This window comes from Chlamydotis macqueenii, chromosome 5 (genome assembly GCF_036417535.1).
Source record: "Chlamydotis macqueenii isolate bChlMac1 chromosome 5, bChlMac1.mat, whole genome shotgun sequence".
Taxonomy (NCBI): Eukaryota; Metazoa; Chordata; class Aves; order Otidiformes; family Otididae; genus Chlamydotis; species Chlamydotis macqueenii.
The window spans coordinates 24806159-24832681 of record NC_141560.1 but is presented as its reverse complement, the minus strand read 5'-3'; the positions used below and the strand labels follow the sequence as shown (position 1 = coordinate 24832681).

At 39.7% G+C, this 26523-nt stretch overlaps 1 protein-coding gene across 4 annotated transcripts in view; it reads right to left on the bottom strand.

Moving 5' to 3' along the window:
- SPTLC2 (serine palmitoyltransferase long chain base subunit 2) overlaps nucleotides 1-26523 on the bottom strand; it is a 77571-nt gene that overhangs the window by 17817 nt on the left and 33231 nt on the right. For all 4 annotated transcript variants that reach the window (XM_086749393.1, XM_086749394.1, XM_086749396.1 and 1 more), the window contains one exon: nucleotides 26241-26367. In XM_086749393.1, the coding sequence (XP_086605519.1) occupies nucleotides 26241-26367 (127 nt within the window). The remainder of the gene's footprint in view (nucleotides 1-26240; nucleotides 26368-26523) is intronic.

Genomic DNA, 26523 nt, shown 5'->3' with positions numbered 1-26523 from the left:
TCCTCTGACATAGCACACTGCTTCTCATAAGAGTCAATGAGTACCTAACAAGAAGTAGGTTTCATTAAGAAGATTGGCTGGAGCATATTAAAGACATCTTTTAAACCACTGCAAGTAGGAAAGAAGATTAGAGCGAGTTAATCTTAATATCAGATCCATAAAGCATCTTTTGAGATGAAAACACTCCATTAATTCTTTGCACAAGAGTTACTTTCAGTCTCTAGTGTAATTTGTTTCGCTTTGTTTTTGAAGCTTGTTCCATCTTACAAACTCTTGCCAGTGCTGAGGTGTTGGTATCACCTACTGACAGATGTGCCATCCTTAATTTGTGGCAAAATCAGTTCACCTGCTATAGCTTATTTCAGTCAAGTTCCAGCACTAAGTTTACCCTGACAAATACCACAGCTTCACTCATGTCAGCATGAACTCAGCAGGAATACTTTGCTAGGAGGGCTATCCATTTTGTAGGACTCCTTACCTGGGCAGGTTTCTTATTGTATCCTCTCCTGACAGTCACAATCTGGGGAATCTAATAAACCTTTTCCCTCCCTTGTACAAACGCTTTCTGAAGACTAAACAAGTTACTTTTTTGGTCTTTGTTAGAAGAAAAAAAAAAAAAAAATCAAGCTAAACAAAATAAGGTACTTTATCAACTAAGTGCTCATATGGATTATGGTAGCTCCATGTGCGTGTATACATGCATGCATACGTGTGAAAGGACATCAAAGCAGCAAATCTCAACCTACTTTTTCAAGAAACAATGCTGAAAGGCATTTTATAACCTGAGCAGTAGTGTTTACTGACTGTTGCTAGTTAATTAAGTGACAACTGAGCTTCCATATTCTTGTGTGGAAAGGGTATGTTCTGTAGCATCCACCATGGTTCCCAATTGACAAGACCAACCTACAACCTAATTTTTATGGAAATCCTTGACTGCATAAGCTTACATAATTAAAAGTTCATCACTGAAAAAAAACCAAAGAAAAAAAAAAAAAAAAAGAAAAAAAAAACCCAAAATCACAATCCATGACTAAATACATCCTACACAAAAAGGATATGGACCAGGCTGCAACATTTCACGGTTGCTTTGTTGCTTTTCTGAGAGCACCAGCATCAATGTCAGTGAAGGTAAAGCACTATTTCATGAACATGGATAGAGCTTTTTCTCCATTTATCTTGCTATCAATGGGCCAAACAGAAGAAAATAAGTGATCACTTCTACTACAAACAGCCTGTGTTTTCAGACATTTGGAAGTGTTTAAATCAAAGTAAACTGGTGATGAAAACTTGGTTACATGTATCATTCTCTAGAAGTTTGTTTCTTCAAGTCAGAGTGATGCTATAATATATTCAAGCTTGTAAATTTTTCCACATTAAACTCCCTTGTTTTCGCAACGGCTTATACTTCCATTCTGTTTATTATTCCTACATTTCTGTCTTTTGGTTGGCTGTTTTAGTGGAAGACACAATTCAGCATGCTCTGTTTTGGAAACAAGCATTTTTCAAATCTCAACCAGGAATTCAATATTCTTCTGCTGATTTAACAGATTCTCCACTAAGCTTTCAGAAGCTAAGCTGCCTCCCAAGGGCTTATGAAGATCTTTTGCAATGTTAACATAACTCAAGTTGTTTTCTGGATCGTATACTTGTAAATACATTATCATTAAAAAAACACAACAGATTTTTTTTTTTTTTTTTGAGAAGGCACAAAAGCACTACTACTCTTTTACTGCCATGAAAATGATCTGTAAGATGTACAGAATTCCCTCTTTAAGGCTTCTCCTGAAAAGCAAAAATCAAGCATGACTTCTAACAACATTTGCACAATGAAAAAAAAAAAAGTAAAAATATTTTTAGGTTTGTCAAGTAGCAGAAAGGACAAGTGTGACCTAAGAATACCTGAGTGGAAGCAATGGTCAGATTTGAAACAAGGCAGTACCTATTTAAGGGCTATAGTAAGTAAACCGAAAACTAGAGAAAGTAAAGCTGAATTTTAATCTAGAAAACACTGGAACACTGAACAAAATTCCAGCTGATTAAATGACAACACTTTTTACCTTTTAAGGAAAAGTTGCACTAAGAGAGACAAGGAGAGCACTATGTTGTTAAAAAAGCTGTAATATGCATTTGAGGACCTGGGATAGTAATATCTGCCAGAGCTGATTTCAAGAGGCTTGTAACATCATCTGTCAGAAAGAAGACTTGTAACATGAACTCACATCCCAAGGCAGAAAGCAAGATCAAGACCAATTCATGTGCACAAGCCTGCCAAAAGCAGCACTCACCTACACAGTACAGTACTGGAAAGGTCACCTCCTACAGCAACCTATTCTTTCAGCCTCAAAAAAAAAAGCTATTTACAACAGCTCAAAAACATGACTGAGGTTTAAAGCAAAGTTTTCACTGGTTTATTCTGAGAGATCATACTATAAAAAGCTAATAAGGAAAATTTTATTATACATTACATACAGATTTCTTATGTTTCAGATTACTTTTCCTATCTCACTGTTAAGTTCCACGGACAAGGTGGCTCCACATGTACCAGTCTGCTTCCTCTAAGTTTACACATGTGAGCACTGCACTGCTGCCAATATTTGCAGTAAGAATATTTACATCCTTCCCTTCAGATGCCATCTGCAGATTTTCATTACAAGTCTTCAGAAGAGTATTATATACAATTACACAGTGTAACCTGAGATTGCACAGAGACATATTAAAATGTGTAAGTCAAAAAACTATACTCCCCCAGTTTTACATTACAAAGCACCAGCTCACACAGGCAAAGGCCAAGAGAACCTGCCAAAACAATGGGAAACTTTAAAAAAAGTAATTAGAATAATTCAGTGTTATTATATTACTGTTTAGTAGCTCAAACTCTAGCATTTAGCAAATCAATCAGAAGAAAAAAGTGATTCTCAAGGTTTTTCCGCAGTGCTGCTGGGGTGATCCAGGTTTAAAATAAGTTTTCAAATGTGAAGAGTCTTGAGGCTTTATGGTCGGAGCCTGCGGTCACCAGAAGGACCGAGCATCTTCCACTAGGGGCCACTGCCGCACAGGGGGAGTCCCCAGCCACGCTCGGGTACCGCAGCCTCTGCACCCGCCCGTGTACACCGCGGACATCCCCTGCGCAGCAGCGACCATCTCCTAGGATTCGCTTCCCCCCCCTCGCCCCCCAAAAGCCTATACCGCATCACGGCAGAGCCATGCTTATTTCAGCCAGGAGACGCTAAGGAACTGGTAACTGGGCAGCTGAGTCAAGTTATTTATTCCTCTGACACTGGCGTGCTTCCCGAGCTCACCGCTTGGGAGATGAACTGCAGATAACACGTGAGGAGAAGCTCGGTTTAAGAGTCAGCGCACTTAAAAGCGTGAATGAGGAAATCAAAAGACCGCTGAGAGCTCATGTTCTTTGGCCATATGGCAGCAGCATTAGCAACGATTTATTTTAGGAGAAGCGGTGAAGGGCTTGGCTCATGACCATTCTGAGTTAACTCCACACCTATGGCTTTTTAACAAGACTGTATGCAGGGGATTTGCCTGGATTACATGGGTACTGAATACAGAGTCACTGCAGAGGTGACAGTAAAAACGCTCAGAGCTTTACAAGGAGAGAGGAAAACAGTTAAATTTTATTTTTAAAAGTGGTAGTGGTAAAGCCAAGGAGATTCAGAAATGGAGAAAGGAGAAAAGAAAAATAGTGGCTGATATTCTTGGCATTCAAAGGTCTCTGACAAACAAAATTTATGCTAATACTAAGTATCTGTCATTGCATTTGCTATCAAGCTAAACAGTTCCAGTGGAGTCTAAAGGAATGCCAAAAACCAACTGGATGCATGTATTGTGTACTCACTGAGTTTATACATACTACTGAGATTAAAGCCTTCGGCGTATTCCAAAGCCCAGAGGAGTATTTTTATATTTGCACTTTCTGATTTTGTTTGCAACTACCAGCTGCATTTAGAGAACTCCAAGGCAGCCTGCTCACACCATGAACTTAATCATAAAGAGATGCAGCTCTCACCATGAAGAGGTTGTGTCTCTTGATGTGACTGGAAAAAATACAATCTGTTAAAGAACTACCATTTAAAATACAGTGACTTAAAAAGGTCTTAAAAGAACTTTGGTCGAGTGTGTAATCATAGAATAGTTTAGGTTGGAAGGACCTTTAAAGGTCATCTAATCCAACTTCCCTGCAAGGAGCAGGGACATCTTCAACTGGATCAAGTTGCTCAGAGCCCCGTCCAACCTGGCTCTGAATGTTTCCAGGGACGGGGCATCCACCAGCTCTCTGGACAACCAGAGAGCCACTGTTCCACCACCCTCACTGTAAATTTTTTTTTTCCTTGTATCTCGTCTGAATCTACTCTCTTCTAGTTTAAAACCATTACCCCTTGTCCTATCCCAACAGACCCTACCAAAAAGTTTGTCCCTATCTTTCATACAAGCCCCTTTTAAGTATTGAAAGGTTGCAATGGAGGCACTTTCCCAGAATATCTTACTAGTTGCTCAAAATAACACACAAACTCTACGTTGGTGACCACAAAAGAACTCAACTGATCAACTGAACTCAGCATGCACTCCCAAACATCACCACAGTAGTATTGCCCAACCTTGTGGTAGCCAATAAAACAGTATCTGTATTAACATGATAACTCTTGATTTCTTCATACTGCCCTCATCTGTGTATCAATTACACTGTAAATTCTCTAAAGCAGTCATTATCTCTGTACAGCAGTGAGCACAACAGTCTTAGCTCATGCAAAGGTTTTCTGCGACATGGTGACACAAAGATATTACAATACGACACGGTAATAAAATAAGCTAAAATGGCCACTCACTCATACACAGCCATGACTATTATCATGAAGGCTCACCTATTTATATTTACAATTATTTGATTAGTCATCTTTTGCCTCAAACAGCAGGCTTCATTATATGAGCAAAGAGACTTTGAAATAAGATACATGTGTAAAGGAGATCAGCATGAATAAACATTTAAAGAGTTAGGAAAAGCAGTATTAAAACCAACTGATTTAAACTGAGCCAATGTTTATCAAACTACAGGAGACAGCTTTTCTACAGCAAAATCGCCTTTAGAAGATCCTGAAAACTCAAACTTTAAAGAGATAGAGACCAAATCAGTACAACACTACTGACGCCACAGCCACAGAGAAAAAGATAGGCTAACGGACCATCCTGCCTCGAATCTGGCCAGTGTTAGCTCCTAAAACCAGTGTAAACCAAACATTTAGTAACAGTTGCAAATGCATAAGATGAGTAAATTCCATTAAGAGTTGTTTATTAATGCTGAAACTTAGAAATTATTAACCGTTAGTCATTAAGGTGAGATTACAAACGTTACTGTTTTGCCTAGACTCAGTGCCATTTTTATACAAACCTCCAGCTACACATTTTTACTGAGCTACCACATGGCAGATCAGGATTCACATCCGTACCAGCCAGGCAATTCAGAACTTAAGGGCTGTCTACCACCACCAGCACTTACTAATTTCTGCATACAGTTGAACTAGACAGCTCAGTGCTTAAAAGCACATCCAAACTAGGCTACAGCTCCTATCCACAGAGGTGGCAGCGGGAGGTATCTAATATGACAGAGTTCAGACCGGAGCAAGAGTGGCTGAAAAAGTTTTGCGTGTTGAAAATTGTTAAGGTTACAAGAAGAAAAACAATTTCTTAATAACTCAATTCTTTAACTACTTTGTTCACATGTACGTTTAATCTCCTGGTGCACATATCATCAGTAATCAACTTTTATACTTTCTGCCTTTGTAGCTGGCACAACTATTCAGCAAACTGCATCTCCTCCAGTGTGACTGAAACAAGGCTGATGTTCAGGTTTACATGAGTCCTTTACGGTCTCTCAGCTACAGAATTCTGTAACCTACTATGGACTTAGAGGGAGGTTACTATATATGAGAATAACACATCAAGTATTTACATTCCTTAAGAAGCGTACATCTACAAATCCACAGGAGAGAGATTCCAAGCACTCCCTGTCATTACAATTAGCCAGTAGTGGGTCCAAGCCTTTAAAACATATATGCTTTACCAAATGTAGCATCTCTACCAGGCACTGTACCAGTGGCAGAGATTTTGATGAAGCTGCTTCGGTACTTCAGGGCTACAGGGTGACTGAATGTACAGAATGGCATCTTGAAGACGTAAGTGGTCAAGGCAGATGCAAGACACCTTTCTAGCCAATGGGTGGATTTGAAAGACAGTAATGAAATAGCTACTCCAAAACTACTGAGCACAAAACTTATCTTGCCTACTTGGCAAGACAAGAACGTCCCCTTGAATCTTGCCTGCATACCAATTAGCACATCCTTTATAAGTGTAACAGAAGTGTTCTACACATGAGCATTATTCAACTCCAGACAGAGGTTCCCAGTATTTAGACAAACAGCTCCTGAGTTCTGCACAACCAAATCTGGGAGTACCTAATATATCTACAGCCTGTCCAAGAAATGAGGTGCCAAAATTATCCTCGCCAGCCCAGGTCTAGTAGGATGGCTACTGCCACGGTGTACTGGCTTGTCAAAGACCATCAGAAGGAATGACATCAGAGGACAAGTCAGCTTCCCTGACCACAGGATGGAAGTGTGCACAAGCAGATAGACATAAATCAGCTATGAAGCAGCAGGAATGGATATTATTAAGAAGTGTCAATGCAATGAGGTCATTCTAGGATGCATCTTGCATGGACAATGACTCTGGAAACATCTACTCTGTACCTTTCCCTATGGTCCAACAGCACTGGAAAAGGCATTTGTAGAATGTAAAAGAAGCCCTACAGGTATATTACTCTCTGTGTAAAAACAGAAAATGTTCAAAGACGCTGGAAATACAGTGTTACTGCTGTGAGAGGTACCATTTTCACGTTTCACAAAATCCTTCAGGTTGAAACGGACGTCTTGAGATCAGCCAGTCCAAGCCGCCTGCTCAAGCAGGGTCAGCTAGAGCATGCTGCCCAGAACTGCGTCCAGTTGGGTTTTGACTGTCTCCACAGATGAAGACTCCACAACCTCTATAGGCAGCCTGTTCCGATGTCTGACCACTCTCACAGTTTCAGCTTTCAGGAACTCCTTCCCTCTTTGATAAATCCTAAAATTATTTTAAAAGTTACCCTCTACTATATGCAGAAAACAGCTAAAATTACCCACATTAATTCAGTTCTCTGTACTTTCAGCTGCCTCCCAAAGCAGAGGATGAAATTTCAAGTCTATCAGTTTGAGAGACTAATAATAATGAGCACCTTGCAACTTTTGCTCATCAGCATGAGAATGCTGCACATAATATATATGAGGCATCTAGTCTAAATGGCTTGAAGCTGCTGAGGTATTTTGCCCGCAAAAGGTGAAGGTCCAAGCTGCCAAACCCCAGAATAATACACATCTGCTTCTTATGTACCCTTGCAGCCAAAGAGTGAGTCAAACTTGCCAGGGCACTTTGCTCATTATACATAAAATGCTCAGATTTTAGTTACAATTCAACGTGGCTTCAGACTTCTTTTAACCTGTGGTCAATCCTCATATGAATGTCCAAACTGCCTAGCCACAGAAATAACAAGCATAGCAAAGCCAGGTTCAAAGTGTTTTCTCTTTACATCTAAATCTAAGATAAACGTTATTCATGCCACACTGTGCAAATATAACTGCAAGGACTCCAGCTCTAAAAATAGATGTGGTAGGAAACTAAGAACTAGTAACGAGTGGTATTACTCCTGCCTCTAAGTAAGAAAGACTAAAATGCTTTGCAGAGTTAGTTGATGACACTTCTCTCTGCTACATTTAGCCTCACAAAAGGTATTAAAAGAACAATTCGGCAAGAATATGCTTCACCATGGGGGTGTCATGATTTTTTTTTTAAAAGCAAATTAAAAAATACCAAACTGAGGAAATTTCTAAAGCAAAAGCAGTAATGTGTGACAAGAGAATTTAGAATTGCGTTCTGAAATAAAATAAAATCTGGAAGCAGAGACCAGTCACTCTCCACAAATCAGACACTACAGTAATGTTCAGTATGTTCTACTTGCAAGCATTTAAATGTCTTAGAGTGGAGTTATAATTTAGATACTACAAGAAGAAAGCTGTTTCTCCCCTCCAAGACCCTTGCAGACATTTCTATTTAACAATCATCAGTGGCTCAGGTTTTTTGTTGGTTGTTTTTTTTTTTTTTTCTTTTTTTTTCTTTTTTTTTTTTTTGTCAGAGCACAGAACTCAGCCTGAATGTATCATACAATTAGGCAAGTTAGAAGAAGTAGTAATATTTTGGCTGGGACAGCAAGAAAAAGAAATAGTTGCCAGGAGGACCAATTAGCTAGCAAACCACCTAATACTACTCTGAACTTTTACTTACAGAGGCAAACTGACAACTTGGCAAGTTTTCAGAAAAGGAACCTACCTCCCTGAAGCTACAGAAACCAACAAGTTTAAGTACAACCACTCCTTCAAAAAAACTCTTTAATAATCTGCACTGTTCTTACTGCTAGGTGAGAACTACAGAAATAGTCCTTGGGTGGCAAAGTACAATAAATGGTGCCAATTACACCTGAAAAAAATTAAAGATTTCTATCATCACTTTTTAAAGCTCCCTCTCAACAGATTAGTGGAATTGAAATTGCAGGAAGAAGTAGCTCCTGAAAAATCCCATGCACTATCTTGCTTTCTGAAATTTTCCTTTAGAGGTCCATCTAACAGACACAAAAAGAAGCAAAAGCTTTGTGACCAATGACAAGGAAGTATGTCTTTTCCATAAACAATATATATTTCTCATTTTCTACCAATCTGGACATGAAGCCTCTAAGTCACACATTGCTACCAAAACAATGCAGCCTTACCAGGGCCGTGTAATTTATCACAACCAGATGGTGTGCTGTCAATAAAGGAGGGGCTGCTATCATTCCAGTGCAGCATGATTACCTTCCCTTTGAACCAAGGACAATGTTTTCAATAAAAACCCAAAGCTGTTTAATGCAACTTCCAGTCGGTCAGATTCCCACTGTGCAGCTCCAGGATTCATTAGACTCACAGAAGTGAATGAGACCATTTGTTAAAAACATAGCACAAGTCTCTCAGAGAGGACATTGATGACACACAATTTAAAAAAAAAAAAATAAATAAAGAGGCGTTTTGAATCTTCTTTAAAAGCTGTCTGCATAGACCTTTTCCACCACAAGTTTTACAGGGAAAGTAGCTGTACTGCATTAAGTATTGCACCTATGTCCTAGGCCTTTTAAGTAAACTATGGTAGATCTTCACTGGTCTACTACGCACCTCTTCTGGCTCTGCATTTTTGCATCTCAAAAACTGGAGCAGCAATATTTACTCCGGGAGGAAGACTAATAGGTAAGGGTTGTGAAGCACAGAGAATTAAAGGTTAGCTAGTAAGTGAAGCTAAAGAAGAACTGAAGGCCATCTCTTACAGACCAAAACACCACTAGGCTGACATTCCTCTGACACATCTGGAAACACATCCCAGTTATACTGGATCCAGACAACTGGATCTTGCAGTGTAATTAAGCAAATTACAGTACAATCAAACAGTACCTTTGCTTTGAGCAATGCAAGAAACTGGATGGATTTCACTACATGCTGAATTTCCCCTAGACCTTCAAACTCTGCCAAATAAAAAACAGTAATTATTTGAACACTCAAAGCATTTTCTGAGTCTGCTTCCAAGCCAAATTTTGACTTTCAGCTTCCTCTTCTTTCAACAGTACACATTTAATGAAGAGGTTAAGAAACACATCCTCTTTTCACAACAGCAGAACATTTTGTTCATCTTGGAAAGCCAGAATAACTATCAAGCCTGGGAAATTAAAGGTGAGTTGCAAGCTCAAGTGTGACCATTTTCAGGAATTACATGTAATAGAATAGAATGGAACTATTCACGTAGTTTTAGTTCCAGGATGGTCACAAACATTAAAAATTAAAAGATGGCTCAGCCCAGTTTATTCTTGATTGACCCTCTAACTAAGATCACAGAATCACAGAATCATTAGGGTTGTAAGGGATCTTTAAAGATCATCCAGTCCAACCCCCCCGCAAGGAGCAGGAACATCTCCAACTGGATCAGGTTGCTCAGAGCCCCGTTCAACCTGGCCTTAAATGTTCCAGGGATGGGGCATCCACCACCTCTCTGGACAACTTGTTCCAGTGTTCCACCACCCTCACTGTAAAAAATTTTTTCCTAATATCTAATTTGAATCTACCTCCCTCTGTTTTAAAACCATTACCCCTCGTCCTATTGTAACAGGCCCTACTGAAGAGTTTTTCCCCGTCTTTCCTGCTGATCAAATCAGCACATTCATTTGTTCACGCAGCAGTTAGCTGAAGAATGCTACTCAGATTTTATTATATTTTACACGTGATTTACAGTCTCAGAAGAAAAATATATTTGGGCAACGTGTGATAAAAGAGAAACAAAAACACACAACAATTGAACAGCATTTAAGATTTTGCACAAATTTCAACTGAGGTACATTTCTGCTCATCACCTCCAGGAGCTGCCGTCAGTAGCTGATGGCTTACCACCCAGAAGACCACAACTAATAAGAAAGGGTAAAAGATAAAGCTCAAGATCTCTTGGTCCTCATAAGTTCAGTTATGTGCATGAACAAAAAGCTTCACAGGGCAAGAGTAAGTTGTCTCCTCCATATGAACAAGCAAGGGTGGCTCTTACCTTAAGACAGTAGGGTCCATCCCCACCAGAACTTCATAAACATCACTGGAAAATCTTTGTTGTTCTTTCTTAATGAGTACATGCAGTGGGGATGCAACACAATAGAGACAGCAAGTAACAAACTTCCACAGAGATACAGGTCTGTGTTTACTAACACTTAAAACTCTTAGAGTCTGAGCACTTCTTGCATCTATATAGTAGCCTTCAATGGAGATTTTCCAGGGTTTGGAAAAGCCTGGAAAATTCAATATCCTTTACAAGACAGGCCTTTGTTTGTTTTCCAACACACGTCAATTAGTTTCATCCTGATGACAAATAATTTCTACTGTCCTTGTTCTGCACAATATTGTTCTCTCCAACTCTGCTGTATTACATATTAAGTATACAACAAAATAATCTTTTTGAGATCCCCACCAGCTACAAAGCATTGGTGTTGCCACTGCTATTAAAGCTACTTTAATGAGAAAGTAGTGAAAATTGAGTACACATTGCATTGTCAGAAACCAGTTAGTCCATTCAATCAAGCTAAAGGCAACTGAAGTAATTTGTCCTTAAATTAAGAAAATACATTCAGAACTACCAGTATTAACCAATGCACAGTACTTGGAAAAATTAAGCCAAATAACACAGGCTACACCACAGCACAGATGATCAGCTGCTAATTACGTTAACACCTACACCCAGGCAGAACCAGACCGCAGCATGTACAGAACCTTCCTCTTGACCAACCTCCTTCTCCAGTGACTGAAGAAGTTATGTGCATTTCTAACCAACACCATATCAAATCATGTAATACAACTCTAAGGACAAACATGTCTGAACAGTTTTGCTGTAGGTTTTATTACGACTCTTCCTTCTAGTTTGCATTTTAGATTTACTAATTAATCAGAATTTTCTAAAGCCAGCACCTGAATTAACCTATTTCATTAATTGAAACACCTTAGTCCCTCTTACCACACAGATGGATTGGCATCTGCATTGATGTGTAATTAAATGAAACCAGGGGGGGTGGGGACGGACGACAACCAACCAAACAAACCTACAAAAAACCAACACCAGGCACCTACAGTCAATTTTGCTGAGCTTTGTAGAGTGAACTCCAGTACAGTTCTGGATAATACAGATTTTTAAAGGCTCCACTGGTTTGCAACATCATGGATACACTAATTAGCATTTTTAAAAACACCAGGTATTTTCAGCATTGTGGTAAAAACGCAGCCAATAGCTCATCCTTGGAAATAGTCAATGTATTCTTTCAAATCTCTTGTTTAAAATACTGCTCCACAATAGCAACAACATGCAACTCTTTGGCACGTCCAAAAGACAGGATTATTTGTAATTTAATATGGAAACATTTCAGCTGTCTTAATAGCAGGATAATTCCTATGCAAGTCCGGCATCTGAGACACGCCACGTATTTGTCACTGAAGTGTGTGCATTTTTGTGCCCTCGTGTGCAGTCCATCAGTTGATGCACTGCCCATAACACATTCTTTCTCAGGTTGCTGAAGAGATTATTGGTCCTCAACCTAGAGCTTCTTCATCAGACCATTTCTTTGTTCTATAAGGCACCATCCAGTTCTCAGGAGCCCACAGCTAAAGGGATACCAACAGCCTAATCTGGCTGTGAGCAGTTCAGCAAAATGCATTTGTTTACATTTGTCAGCCTTGAAAACAGATACTAAGAACTACTGGGTTTGCAGCAGTAACCTTCACAAGGTTTAACACTTGAGCTGCAGTGCTCTTTCCCCCTGTGATTTAAAAGCTGCCCTTTCCCTCTGTATAGATAAGAAAGTGACACACAACAGGGATACAGAGCCCCTAGCATCTCTGACTCCCTGTGTGATAATGAGAGGAAACAATTTCCTGACCTCAGGCTGTCTTTGAAGTCTGCACAAGCAGTACCTAGAGAAGAGGGAAGGATTATTCAGCAGGACACACATCCCCTTAGGCCTGCCTCTGAAAAAAAAGTGGACTGATTCCTCTCTCAAAACCTGAAAACGCTTGGGCTGCCAAAAAATTTGTGGTTATAGACTGTGTTCAAGGACTGCTGTGAAACAGTTTGCATATCACTGTTTTATTTAAGCCTAACGTACAAAAACTGATACGAGGCAAGCATTGCTCTGCAGAAGTCTGAATTACTAATCAGTTAGTGGAGGGTGTGGAGGGGTGGTGGAACAATTCAAAAACACAATTCCAAAACCTATATAGCTCCTCTATTTAGAAAGCTAACCACAATTCCCATTCACCTTTACATAGGCTTTTCTCTTATGTAAGACAGCATACAAACTAAAATGAATTGTTCACATTTGTTTATTGTCAGCAGCCCTCTAATTTCAAGGACACAAATTACCAAAGAGTAGATCCATATTGCGTAAATAATCTATTTCAGTTAACCATGTAAGAGAGAACCATATACTCAAACATAATGCCAACAGCTTCTAATTTATTCCAAGAACTCTGTTTCAAGAGATGGGAAAGCATAATACAGTCTCTTGCCATTCCTCTGATGAAGGATCTTCTGCGGAACAGCAATATTACTGTAACAAGGGATTCTCCCTACCCAAGGGAATTTAGAAAGTAATTTCTGAAATATAATTCACTAGAGCAATATTTTTATATTGTTTAGTTTTTATGTTTAGCTGTTCATGTTTGTTTACACCTTGTTCACTGTATCTGGTTACACTGCGGTCACATGGCTGAAATTCACTGCATCCTAACAATTACGATTTCCAGTCATCTTTATTGTGAAGTTGAATGTAAAAAGCATCGGTTCAGATGAAATCAATAATTTTAAAGAATGACATTAGGGCTATCCGTCCAGGACAGAGTGATGAAGTTTGGGTTGCCTGGGTACGTGTATTATCTAACTCTGCATATTAATTACCAGGAGGGTTTGTGAGATTGGTATTAACACTACTTACACATCAGCTCATACAAATTGCCTGTTACCACAAATGCGCAGTCATTATAATAACATTCATAATCATTGCAGAGACAGCTGTACATATCCTGTTTGATAACTACTCTTGTGCCTTGCTGAGAAGAAAGAGAAAAGAAGTGTGTGCTGGTCAGACTATTCTTCTGAACTAGTTACAGTGCCTCCACCATGAAGAAGTCAAAACCATGAAAAATCTTTATACACTGTCAATAAAGTTTAACTTGTCAAGTTAATGAAATTTTAGAAAAAAGTAAGCATTTTAAAACTTCTGTTTTCTTTTTATTATGATACCTTGGACATTGGAACACAGAAAGGACATCTTTGTTCTTAAAATCTCAAGAATAAGACAAAAGCATCAGTGCAGAAGAGACAGAAGGAAACAGACTCAAACCTTTGTACAACACAAATAGGTTGGCAGGCCTTTATGGCAGATTGAAGCCGCAAAGAGAAAAAACATCAGGAACACATACAAACACCACATTTCTTTACCAGCTAAGGAATGTGCAAGCTTTGACAAAGCATATTATATAAAGGATATTTATAATCTACTTCCATGGAGATAGTTCAGTAGCTTTGCAACACAGCAGCAAAGAGTGTGAACTACATTTTCCATCTGTTCTGTGCAGACTGTTTTTCTACAATGGAAGCCCCTATCAAAAAACTGTTCTATGGGATTTTGAACAGCAACACAAGAGGGTACAGAAATTCTTTTTGCCTTGGTAGTACAAGAGGAGATGGTCAAGGACATGGCCTCTTCATATGTTTCAATCAGGAAGTGTTACAAATAACTTAGTAGTCACCTAGTTTCAGCTAGCATTACTAACTGCCTTTACGAATTGTAAAACGTCACACAGATATCAAAGAGCTTACAGAACCAGACAGATTATCACCTCCAGTTGAACTTCTGCATTAAGAACAGCAAATCAGCCCACTTTCACATTTTAAGATAGCTACAGCCAAAAAGGAAGGATATGGTCAGTATAAAACACGAATTCAGTTTTAGCTTAAGCATAAGAACAGAAATGCCAGCATTCTAACTCCTTCAGTCTCCAAAGTTCATTTACAGTGGCAGCATAAAATCTCTTCCGAAGCTGTCCACTTCAAAAGAGATAAACCAAATAATAAATAGCATCTATTGTATTGATCTACACAGATAAGACTTTAAAGAAAAAGGCACTTGAAACACTCCACAAGACATTACTATTATATCAAAACAAACGTGTATGGATTGTACAGCCCTCACGGCCACATGTTAGACTGCCCTCAAATCTGAAAGGAAGTCACTGAACATTTACAACCTGTATTAGGGGGAAAAAAAAAAAAAAAAAAAAAAAAAAAAAATCTATGAAAAACCTTCCCAAGTCTCTCATATGAGCCTTCAACCAAACCTTCAATCTCACTGAATACATTAAAACTCAAACTTACGCCATCTTTCTTACACCACCACATGGATCTAAGACTGTGCCTGAGCAGCAGTAGTTTCTCTCACCACTCCTATAAATACCATTACAGCAGAACTATCAAAACCCCTAGAACAAACACACACGCTTCCCAGAACACAGCATAATTCCCTCAGTTTACCAGGTATCTACAGAGCTTCCGTGAGGAACTCTTACATAAATCCTTCACTTCATAATGAATTGTCAAAGGAATTCATCCTGAACACAAGACAAACACTTGCAGGGGAATATTTTTCTACCTACGTAGCACCTTCCAAAGGTGCTGTGGAGATAGAAAACTATTAGCTTGGCTATTCCAGGTACACCTGTGCGAAGCTTCTAGAAGATAATTACAACTTTACACTAGGAAGGACTTACACAGGTAACTGAAGTGGCTCATCTATCCATCCCCTTACAAACACAACCCAAACTGCTCCTTTTGCAAATAATTTCCATATCTCCCATATTTCAAACATACTTTTTTTTCCCCTCTGTAAGCAGTACGACCAGTGCTGGCACTAGGAGCATCTCAGGTGGTTCTGTTGAGCTAAGACTTTAAAATAATTGAGAAAATGAAAAAAGAAAAAAAAAAAAAAAAAAAAAAGAAGAAGAAGAGATACAGTGACTATGCAATATGAACAAACAAATTACTCAAAGACTTTTTGTTTTGTGTAAGAGTGTAGGAGTGAAGGCGCACAGAAAGCATTCCCTGTGCTACGCAGCCACCAAGGACTGTTTCCTTTGCTCAGATTTAACAGCAACAGACAAAATCCTGAACACAGTTTTGACTGAAAAAACCTCCTTCATAATAATACTATATGTGGAAACGTCTCTAGCTAGACATGCATCAGAGTGGAAATCTTTATAAATCAGAGAGGATTCAAGACATTTTTAGCCATGCCAGAGCTACCTTTGACAACTCTAGGAAACATCTCACAAAATCAAACTTTGAAAAGAAGAATTAAGCTCTGCTGTGTCCAGAGAAAAAGCGAAGCAATTTTTCCCTTCTTAAATTCTCAAATACAAATACAAGAATAGCCGTCGGGAAGTACTCATAGTGGAGTATAGTTTGTGTAATTTTATGGAAAGGTTATTATGTATCAACAGTATTAACATTTAGTCTGTCAGTATACTTATCCTGCTGTTAGGCCTCTCTCTTGGGAGCATGTGCTGCAATTCATAGACCGGACAAGATATCCAAATACTCAGCTTTGAAGCAGTTATTCAGTAATTCTGCTAACTAGTCTTTGAGATACTAGCTTGCCTGTGGATCCTTCATTAGCTGGTCATAAAAATTAGATTTTTATTTTTATTTTTTTTAACTGCATTGCTTTTCGAATTTCACATCAAACCAGTATAGAAGCACAAGGTTATACAACACCCACAGGCCTTAATCTGTTCTTCTGAAACTCAAAGCCAGTTCAGCCAAATCGAGGGACTTGCATGTCATGGAAATCACAAGCAACGAGGCAGCCATAACAAACAGTGCAGATTAACTGTTAACTAGCAACAATCTTCTCCCTTGTTCCCCACAGCTGCATCAGCCACTGAAGTGCTGCTCTGAACTATAAACTCAGATGGGACGTGTGCAAGTGCAAGAAATGGCATTCAGCAGAAGTCAGTTGATTGGTCACACTCCACGTCAACACCTTAAAAGTTACTAACAGCATTGTTCCTGAAGCAGACTAATGCTCAAGTTCTAACAGAGTGAAGCTTGATGTTCAGTGAGAGAGATTTACCAGCCAGCTATAAAGTGTCCACCTCTGGTTAGAAATAACTAGTAATGAGCTTAGTCTAAAAAAGAGACAAATAGAGCTAGGGCATCCATTCTCTTCCCTGGACAGCGAGCAAGGCTGAGGGATGTGATATGTTTGACTATCCTACTCTTTGGCAAACTTCTTTAGGAGATCGCAGACAAACACAGAGTATCATCCTCTAGCCAAACTGTACAGAAATCAGTTCCATAAAGAAATGATGCCAGGAGCACTATGGAACAGGGTCCATGTGCTTGAGATAATAATAAGATCCTACACAGAAGTAAGCTTTGACCAGTAACTGATACTGTAAGGTACTATGAGAAGCATTTAATCTTTGTGTTGGCACTACTGAAAATCCAGAGAAAAGCCTGGCAGACAGACTACCTTCTACTAACAGTCTCTCAGTAGGAGGATCCCTTAAGGCACAAGAAGAGCAAACGCGATATCTACTTTTCTACTTTTTACTAAATGGGACCTTACGGAAAGGAGCACAGTAGTTTCCAAAGGTCTTTTTGTCCCTCAAAATGACATTGATATACCTCCCAATATTGCTAGAGATTTCACCTACCTAACAGAAGAAGTAATGGGAGAGACAGGATGCTGCAAATGTGCATGTGCTCTTTACTAACATGTCTTAAAATTAAGAATTTCCACTATGGAGGAATTGGTTCAGTTTTGTTTGTTTTTTTTTTAAATATCAAGTTTATGTATGAGGTCACAGAGAAGGCAGTAGCCCCTGCATCTTCCACAGAACACAGTCTCCATACATCTTTTTGTGAAGACCTTGATCAACTCCTGTAAGAGGTCCTGTACAACATGTGAAGCTTCTCCTTTGACATCAAAGATGCTTATAGCTAAAAAGTTCATCTCACAACAAAAACTATAGCTTTTATTATTTGTCACCATGTCAGAGCTGCCCACATCTGCCTGCACATCTGTTACAGCAGCCATACTTGTACTTCTCCAGTGCGCTCTCAGTTTACCCTAAAAGTCTGCAATAATTTCAACAGGAAGGGTGTTGAGCTTTCCCATGTTAGTAAGTTGTATTTGGCAAGCAGCTCCTGGTAGCCTACCACCTTGAACTGCAGTGAGGTGGAACAGTAGGCTTGGTGCCTGAAAAGGCCCAAACTCTGAAGGCCTTGCCTCTGCTGTGACTTTTATAGACTTGTTTTTCCTGCATGGCTCTATTTTATAAGAATCCTGGAAAGAACAAAGCTGTGCATATAAAACCCACAATTGTCTCTACAATGCCAGGTCCCGAACAAAAGTTACTTGTCAGGAACATAGCCATAACCCTACAAAATACAAGCTATTTTCAGTAAAGATTGGAGGTACTAAGCATTCTGCTTCCAGCTCTTGGTAAAGACAGTTATTCTGTAAGAGTACCACATCTGTCTGCATAGAGAACTTAGTTCTGGAGACGCTAGTTGCAGGGCAAATGAGTTCTCCACTACCCATTTAGGCCTAAGTTTGGCGATACACTTACACAATACAATATTAAGCTGATGAGTAGAAAGACAATCTTGAAAGTCTTAAGAAGCTTCAGAAGTATTTTACTGTCTTTTTTTTTTTTTTTTTTTTTTTTAAATCCCAGTGTCCATAGACAGTTACGAAATCTTAGGAGCTGCTAACCAACATGAACGTGAGAAGCATGCATACTCTATAACACATTTTCCCCCCACGCAGACAGCCTTTTAACTACAACTTTTCCACTATGTAACAATTAAGCAATAACCTGAGCATTAACAGCCTACCCGTGGCAGCAAGAAGCAATATAGGTTGATTCATCCTGTTCTTGGCAAGCTCATTTGTCTGAGTCAAACCCCGCTGTTGAAGCTAAACTGCACCAGAACCTGCGCAATCTCATTTAAAGTTGTCTCAAATCTCTCCACTGGCCATATGCTCTCAAAACACAATAATTGGCATGCAGGTTTTTCAGACAGCTTCTTCCTCCAAAGATTAAATCTGTACTATCCAAGGAAGTTTATTAATCCTGGGAGTTTAGCAAACATCTGCACAGTAGTAGGACAAAAGTACACATTGTGTGTCAAGATTGTCCACATTTAAGAATTCGTGGTAGATCAACCGCACTGATGTGAAATGGCATGAGCTGACCTGGTGCCAATCACATTTTACATCACAACCTGCTGAAGCAGGCCAGGACAGTAGTTCAACTGGTCTGTAAGTCCCACACAGCCTAATACATCTGCACAGGTCCACAGAAAGGCCTTCAGTTACAGACTGTTGCTTGTTTCCAAAGAAGCTAGAAACATTTACATTATACGCACTTCATCGAACGAAATTTTGCTAGGCGTCTGTACACTGCAGATGTTACTGTAACACCAGCATTATTTTTTCTATGTAGAAAATTGCTGCAGTTGCTGGGACTGATGATAGGAAATGGTGCTTATGTGGGCCATACAGGTATTTTCAAAAAACTCTGCTCTAGTAAATCATGTATCACACCAGGAACCATGAACTCAATTTCACATTAACCCAAAGACAAAGCGCACATCACTTCACTTGTGAGTACCCCTGTTCAAATGCTTTACCTGAACATTCACACTGTCTTACAAGCATTTTGATCACACTATTGCTACCAATACACACTAGCTCCCCAGTATTTTCTCCTTTACCTGTATGAGGAACACACTAGCATTCTGTAGAAGTGTGGCACCTCAAGTGCAACTGAGAGCGAAAAGCAAGCCACACATTTTAAATGTAGCGTAAGAAATGAAGAAAAATTAAGTTACTTCAACAAAGCCACATTCCTAGTTATATTTCTGCTATGTCAGATCAGTGTTTAGGCTATGAAGATATAGGATGACAGCTCACACGTGAACAGAAATAGCAAGAACCAGAATGTTACGAGAACAAAGTGGGTGTACAGTTATAAAGGTTTATGAGCTCTTACACAAACACCACAATGTTGATTAAAGTCCAAAAGAAGAGGCACTGAAGAATTCTCACATTCCAACGCACCACACAAAGGGTACAACTCTGCTAGTGTCTGTAAACACTCTTCAAAGCACCAAAGGCTGAAAGATTTATCCTACCCAGCTCAGGTTAAGGCAATTTTTCTGGAGGCTTGCCATGCTCTGTGGGAGGGAAGTAGGGGTGCAGCAACAAGCTGGATTTAAAAGATCCCCAGCTGGAAGCACAAATACAGAGAGTGATGTTTAAAACTTTCAGTCCCCTGGAGAGAAGCAGGAAGCTCTACATATGACCCCCAAAGTATTTGTTTTTCCAACAGTTTCCCAGCTCAGCTTGAGATTCTTAAGGGCAGCAACAAAAAAAGTTTTCACTTTGCTCAAATTAGTTTTGACTGGTCCCCAGGTTCCCAAGGTGATAATTTAACACCTCATTAACAAGTGCATTATTGGAGGAAATTCAAATGAAGCCATTTTAACACTAATTGAATGTTTTCAACCTCAGCCTGCAAAAGGAGTATTTATTTCCCCTTTCGAGTACAACACCAGCCACTGCTTCCATTGGTGCAACTACTGCTAACAATGGCAAGGCACAAACTTCATTTATAAACATGCTATAAGCTACCTAAAACTGAATTCCAAGTGATGTAACATGGGCTATTCCTTCATTACTGTTTACGCTTTATACTTGCTTATACTTCTGGCTTGTCTTTAGAAGGAAAAGGTGAATTTTACTAAATGTCAAATTCCAAGAAATGTACTGATTAGGGAGCTGATTGAACTATTGAGGTCACACCTTCACTTGAGGGCCTGATTAACCAGACAGAGGCTAAAAATCACAGAATGGTTTGGGTTGGAAGGGACCTTAAAGATCATTTAGTTGCAACCCACCTGCCATGGGCATGGACACCTTCCACTAGGCCAGGTCACTCAGAGCCCCATCCAACCTGGCCTTGAACACTTCCAGGAATGAGGCATCCACAGCTTCTCTGGGCAACCTGTTCCAGTGCCTCACCACCCTCACAGTAAAGAATTTCTTCCTTACATCTAGTCTAAATCTACCTCCTCCTATTTTAAAACCATGACCCCTCCTTCTATTTTACAACCACCTCCTTGTGTCCTATCACAGGCCCTGCTAAAAAGTTTCTCCCCGTCCTTCCTGTAGGCCCCCTTCAGGTACTGGAAGGCCACAATAAGGTCTCCCTGGAGCCTTCTCTTTTCCAGGCTGAACAGCACCAACTCTCCCAGCCTTTCTTCACAGGAGAAGTGCTCCAGCCCTCTCACCATTTTTGTGGCTTCCTCTGTACTCACTCCAACTAGCCCACGTCCTTCTTATGCTGGGGGCTCCAAAGCTGGACACGGTACTCCATGTGGGGTCTCATGAGAGCAGAGGGAGAGAATCACCTCCCTTGACCTGCTGGCCATGCTTCTTCTGATGCAGCCCAGGAGATAGTTGGCTTTCTGGGCTGCAAGTGCACATTGCTGGGTCATGTTGAGCTAATTGCAGTCTTTCCTGCAGATCAGGCTTAGTTTTATTTCTAGCATGCTTCTCCCTGTGCATATTAACAGTATCGCAATGGTCCTGTCTTCTCAACAACTCAGGCTCAGTTCTCTGCCAACACAACTGTACATTCTTATTCTCTTTCCCTATAATTGGTTTAACTACATTTTCCAATTTAATTGAATTAAAGTTTGTTGCACACAGCAATGGCAAAACTAGAATTTTTTTTTTTTTTAAAAGGTTTCCTCTGCCTAGATATAATCAACTACTAGCTCTTTAAGGCTGAGGTGCTCAGATGAGACAAATACCAATCAAACTACGCACAGCTATCTGACTAGGTTTCAAAGGTTAGATATTCATTTTTGATAGTTTAGTAGCTGGAATGGCCTATGCAACTGCTGCCTCCATTGCTTGCAACATTAGAGCTACGTAGGATAATAAGCCTTGGTTTCTATACAGTGCTCAAGACAACGTTCATTCAAAATTTAACTGCCATATTGGGCAAGGTCTGTCCAAAACTTATTCCATACATGCTGTGCATGGCACTGTGATTGGGTGTGGGATATTTGCCTCCTGAAACTGACATGGAAGACAGTAAACTTGTTATAAACATTAACATGTATAATTACTATTATTGAGCTAATGTCCATGGAAGGAAGTAGTTCACCTCTTTTACAAGCCATTAACACTGCCAGCTTTAGTTCAAACTTAAAAAACTCCCAGATTTAAGGCTCACCTTCAGTTTTTTAATAGATGGGAGAGCAAACTAAGTTTAATCTCTGAAGGAGGTTAACCAGTCTCGAGACCAGTTTCACCTTGCATGTTTTGATTTGCCCACACCTCAGTCAGGTTACTCTGCGATTTTCTTCCACTTGTACCCAGCGATGGTATCAGGGCAACAAACAGGCTGCGTCCTGAACACCAACAATGCTAACAGAGCTCCAGTTGCATAGGATATATCACTGCCTCCTATGTAAATGGCAGAAAGTAGTCAACTGGATTCCCAGTCATAGAGAGACTGCAATGGTGAAAAACCCAGCTTTCAACTCAAACTGAACCATTGATACTGAAAAATTCAACAAGACAGGTTAAGTACTTAATATCATAAATCCCAACAATATCTCATTTACCAGGACAAGCACCAAGCTTTCTTGCTTTCCCTACAGTCAATTTAAATAACTCAAACACCACATGAAGAGCAAGAATCAAGTAGCTCTACACTACAAGTTTCTAGAACCCCATTCCAGGAATCAGTTTGTCATCTTTGTGTATACTATGACCCCCAAAAGTCTGCTTATTGTGTCTTTTTATTATTATTGTTTAAAAAAGCCCCTTTATCCACAGAACTATCTCAAGTTCATTTGTCTGTGGCTGAACAGAGAAAAAGAGCAGCATCCACTAACTGCTGACAAGCATCTGCAACACTTGCTCATTAATGATTTCAACTACAGTGACTTTGAATTGGAAAACCAGCTCCAAAAAATCTGCTTTTGCAGAAAGAAGCCTTCTCCACCTCTCCTACTCACCTTGCTCAACTATATATCAAAGCCAAATGCGATGCTATGCGAGATACTCATGTACATTGTCCCCGGGGTTCTCTGAAGACATTCTGTGTGCTCAAGATGTTCACCACTCTTGAGGACAACTGTTCCTTTGAAGAAATTCTCAAAGTGATGACAAATCACCCACGTTTTGTTTAAGACTACATGATGGTCTTCTAGCCAACTATGTGCAAGGTAAGTAAAGCAAAGTAAAATAGGAGAGCCATACAGCATCAAGCCAATGATGTAGAGGAGTTTCAGAAGCAGTACGGGAAGCACCACTACCTAATAACCCATAATATGGCTCTGCCATTGCTTTGGCTGTTGGGAGTGGTTTTTGTAGTCTGGATGAAGAAGTAAGTAATGTATTTGTATTCACATAGAATTATATTCCTGTAACTGTCTTCAGAGAGATTGAGACTTGCTAGTCACTTACTTGCATAAGCAGTACAGGGAATTAACAGAGTAGTTTCAACAGAAATCAAGACACAAGAAACTACTGTCCCAAATCTGTCCCAATACTGTTCCCTATAAGGGGCCATTCAGCTTTTCATAGCATCTGTATTTTGTCTGTGTTGCTTCCTACTAATCTCCTATTTAGACACTGTCAGCTTCGTGGAAAGATCTGAAAGGAGATATTTACTTTTTTTAGTTATGTAAAGTTTTAGTAACTACAACGCCTTATATTGTAAGTTTAGAGCTTCCAGATGTTTCATTAGATTTAGAAATAACCTCAAGTGGAGAGAATTAACGTATTCTTGCAAAATAATATACAGAAAACCCCTTTTGTTCTCAAAAACTAATTGCTGGCTACTACTTATTCCTCAGCCACAGACCATCTCAATTGACATCACAATTTCTACAAAAGTTTGATGCCATGGAGGACAGCAGCTTTTACAAATAGTGTGTGGTGAACAGAAGCAGGCAGACAAAGAAGTCGCAAAGGCTCTTTTCAAGAAAGTATTCTTGAAGCCATTAAAAGATTCAGCTGTGGCCCAAAAAACAGGGTTGGGAGCTAGCCACCTACTGTTTTGATTCCAGCTCCAGCTTCTGTGCCTTGTAAAGCCATTGCCCTATCTGTTTTCCTTCATCCATTAGTTCAGTTTGACTAATTTAAACCCAGGGAAAATTTTGTAATACAAACTGGATTCAGAGGTGCTTACCAGTGACCCAGTTTAAACACTATTTCTCTACTTGTCCTCCCCAGTTAACAACTCTTACTAGCACCACTCTATACCACATTTACTGCATTTACCAACTGCAGTGGTCCTCCAGAGCCCCACCCATAATTCCACAGAATCCAAACAGAAGGTTTTCAGTCAAAGCCCTTAAACAAGGAAAAAAAAAAACAACTTTGTCATGCTATCACTAAGCAGCTGCTCAATTCACCCAACTGAACTTCTGCCAACTTCATCCACAGAAAATGCCTACAAAGTAATACTATCTCTAAAGCCTTAAGGTAGTTAAAAATGCATGACTGGAAAACGGCACAGTGCAGAAAACGAACAGAGAAGCACTTTCATGGAGGGATCATCCTACGAGGTGCTTATCCTAGCTGAAGGCTGACTTAGATGCTTAGAAAGCCAGTAACACTTTCACGAGACCTGTAACTGAGAAATTCTTTCAGAGTTTGAGTAGACAGGACTCCTGCTATCCAGTTGTTCCATCTAGCAGTTCTGAAAAGCGCTACAGTTTGTGGAGAAATCGGACGTACAGAGCCTTCTTTGAAGTGACACAGCTTTCAAACACCAAAACCACTTTTTTTCCTCAACAGAAAGAGAGGCTAGGAATTCTGTTACTCCTTAGCACTAAATTAGCAAGACGTAGCCTGATATGCATTTTAAGCAATATGACAACAACAAAAAAGGCCTTTTGACTTCAATTTTTTTTTTCTTCTGTGACAAATTGGTTGCTGATCTGGTTCACCTTTCAGCTCTGATGGATCTTGCTGGCATAATGGCAGAAGAACAGTCTGGAGTGGAAGTTGCTTCCGTTCTCCTGGCTTAAACGAATATCACACTGTAGCCTCAGAAAGGGGCAAAAATGCTTAGTTTGATACTGCAAATGTAAATCAGTTACACATTCCTTGCTTCCCACTTCATTAAGCAAAACAGATACTGGAAGGAAACCAAAACAAGCAATGCCTGAGCAGGCCACAGACTGTTGGCAAATCATCAGCTAGAAAGAGCTCAGTCACTTCTAAGACTATGGCAAGACCCAGTCCTTTTGCACAGCTTTTCATGTGGTTTGAAGCCTGGTTAATATCTGCTCTTGAGAGCAGCATTGGAACTCTTGGCTGGTACAGGTATCTTACGTGGACCACTTGGAAGCACTCAGTGCTAGCACAGATACAGACTGCTGCCTAGCTGTACTTGCCTCAGTGATGACTTCTCTATTAAACAACCACCAACACCAATTGCGGGCATTAACTCTGTTCTCAGACCATGTAAGCAAACTGAAGGAAGCCTGTTATAACAGAAAAATTCCTAAGTCATTTCTCCAGTGAGCTTTTTCACAGTAAGAGTTATCAGTCAGGTTAGTTGGTCAGATGATCCACGTTCAAACACACACACAGTTCTTCAGTATACACCACCACCTCGTGGCCAGATGCCTGAAACTCCCATAACTGAATATATTCCGTGGTTCAAATTCTAAAAGCCTCTGAACTGAACACCACTGACAGATCCTCAAACTATACTGTCATCCTGTGTGAGCTGCTCACAACTTTTTCATTAGCTGTTAAGAGGGAAAAGTATCCAACATGTGAAATGCTGTATCATTTCAGCTTCAAGGCAGCTTACACATCACAAGTGCAAGCTATTTACTTCATGCTTCAAATGAAGGAAGCTGTTACCTACTAGGTAAATGAGACATGAGAATTTGTATTTTTGACTTTGAATTCATCAACACGAATAAAGATTTCCCCTTCCTTACTTTCATAATGAAAAAGGAAAACTAAGACAATAAAGACAAATACGCTAAATTTCTTCTCCTGATGCAAAGATCAAGTTATACCAAAGATTAAAATCAAAAGCATTGCCCCCGCAGTAACCAGCATACAAGACTGTAAAAGACACAGCAAAATACTCTGGAAGCAATCAGAAAAGTGGGACAAATAACAAAAGACAGAAAATGGGGAAGAGAAAGGAGGAGGCTAGAAAAGCTAGACACAGAACAAAAAGCAATACAAGACTATACTGTGTCTTAGATACGACTAAAATGACTTACCTCTACCTGAAAATCCCTTATGCTGTTACTAGGCTGATCTGCCAAGTAGGATAGTAAATTGGTTTATGTTTCCAGAAATTCCAACTGTACATGTGTTAACATAAATACAAATGTATCCACTGAATGAGTTATCTGTTAAAGTGATAAAGAGGCTCTGTTTGGCTTCCCTCTTCCACATGCTTACTGTTAGAAAGACTCACCAACAGTTGTACCATCTTCACCCATAATGCACTTCATGGAGGTGATGATTTGCTCCACAACAGGAGGTGACATTGATGTTGCATACACAGCACTGTGAGAGTATGTCCTGAGGTAATCAATCAGTTCCTAGCAAAACACAAGAGGCATCAGACATGGCCTTCCCAGCACTCAGAGAAATGCTTTATTGTCACATCTTCTTCACACATAAAATGGGCCACCACAAGAAACCTCTTTCAGAATGTCCTGGAAGAGAACAGGTAGCTCAAGGATTGATTTTATGTT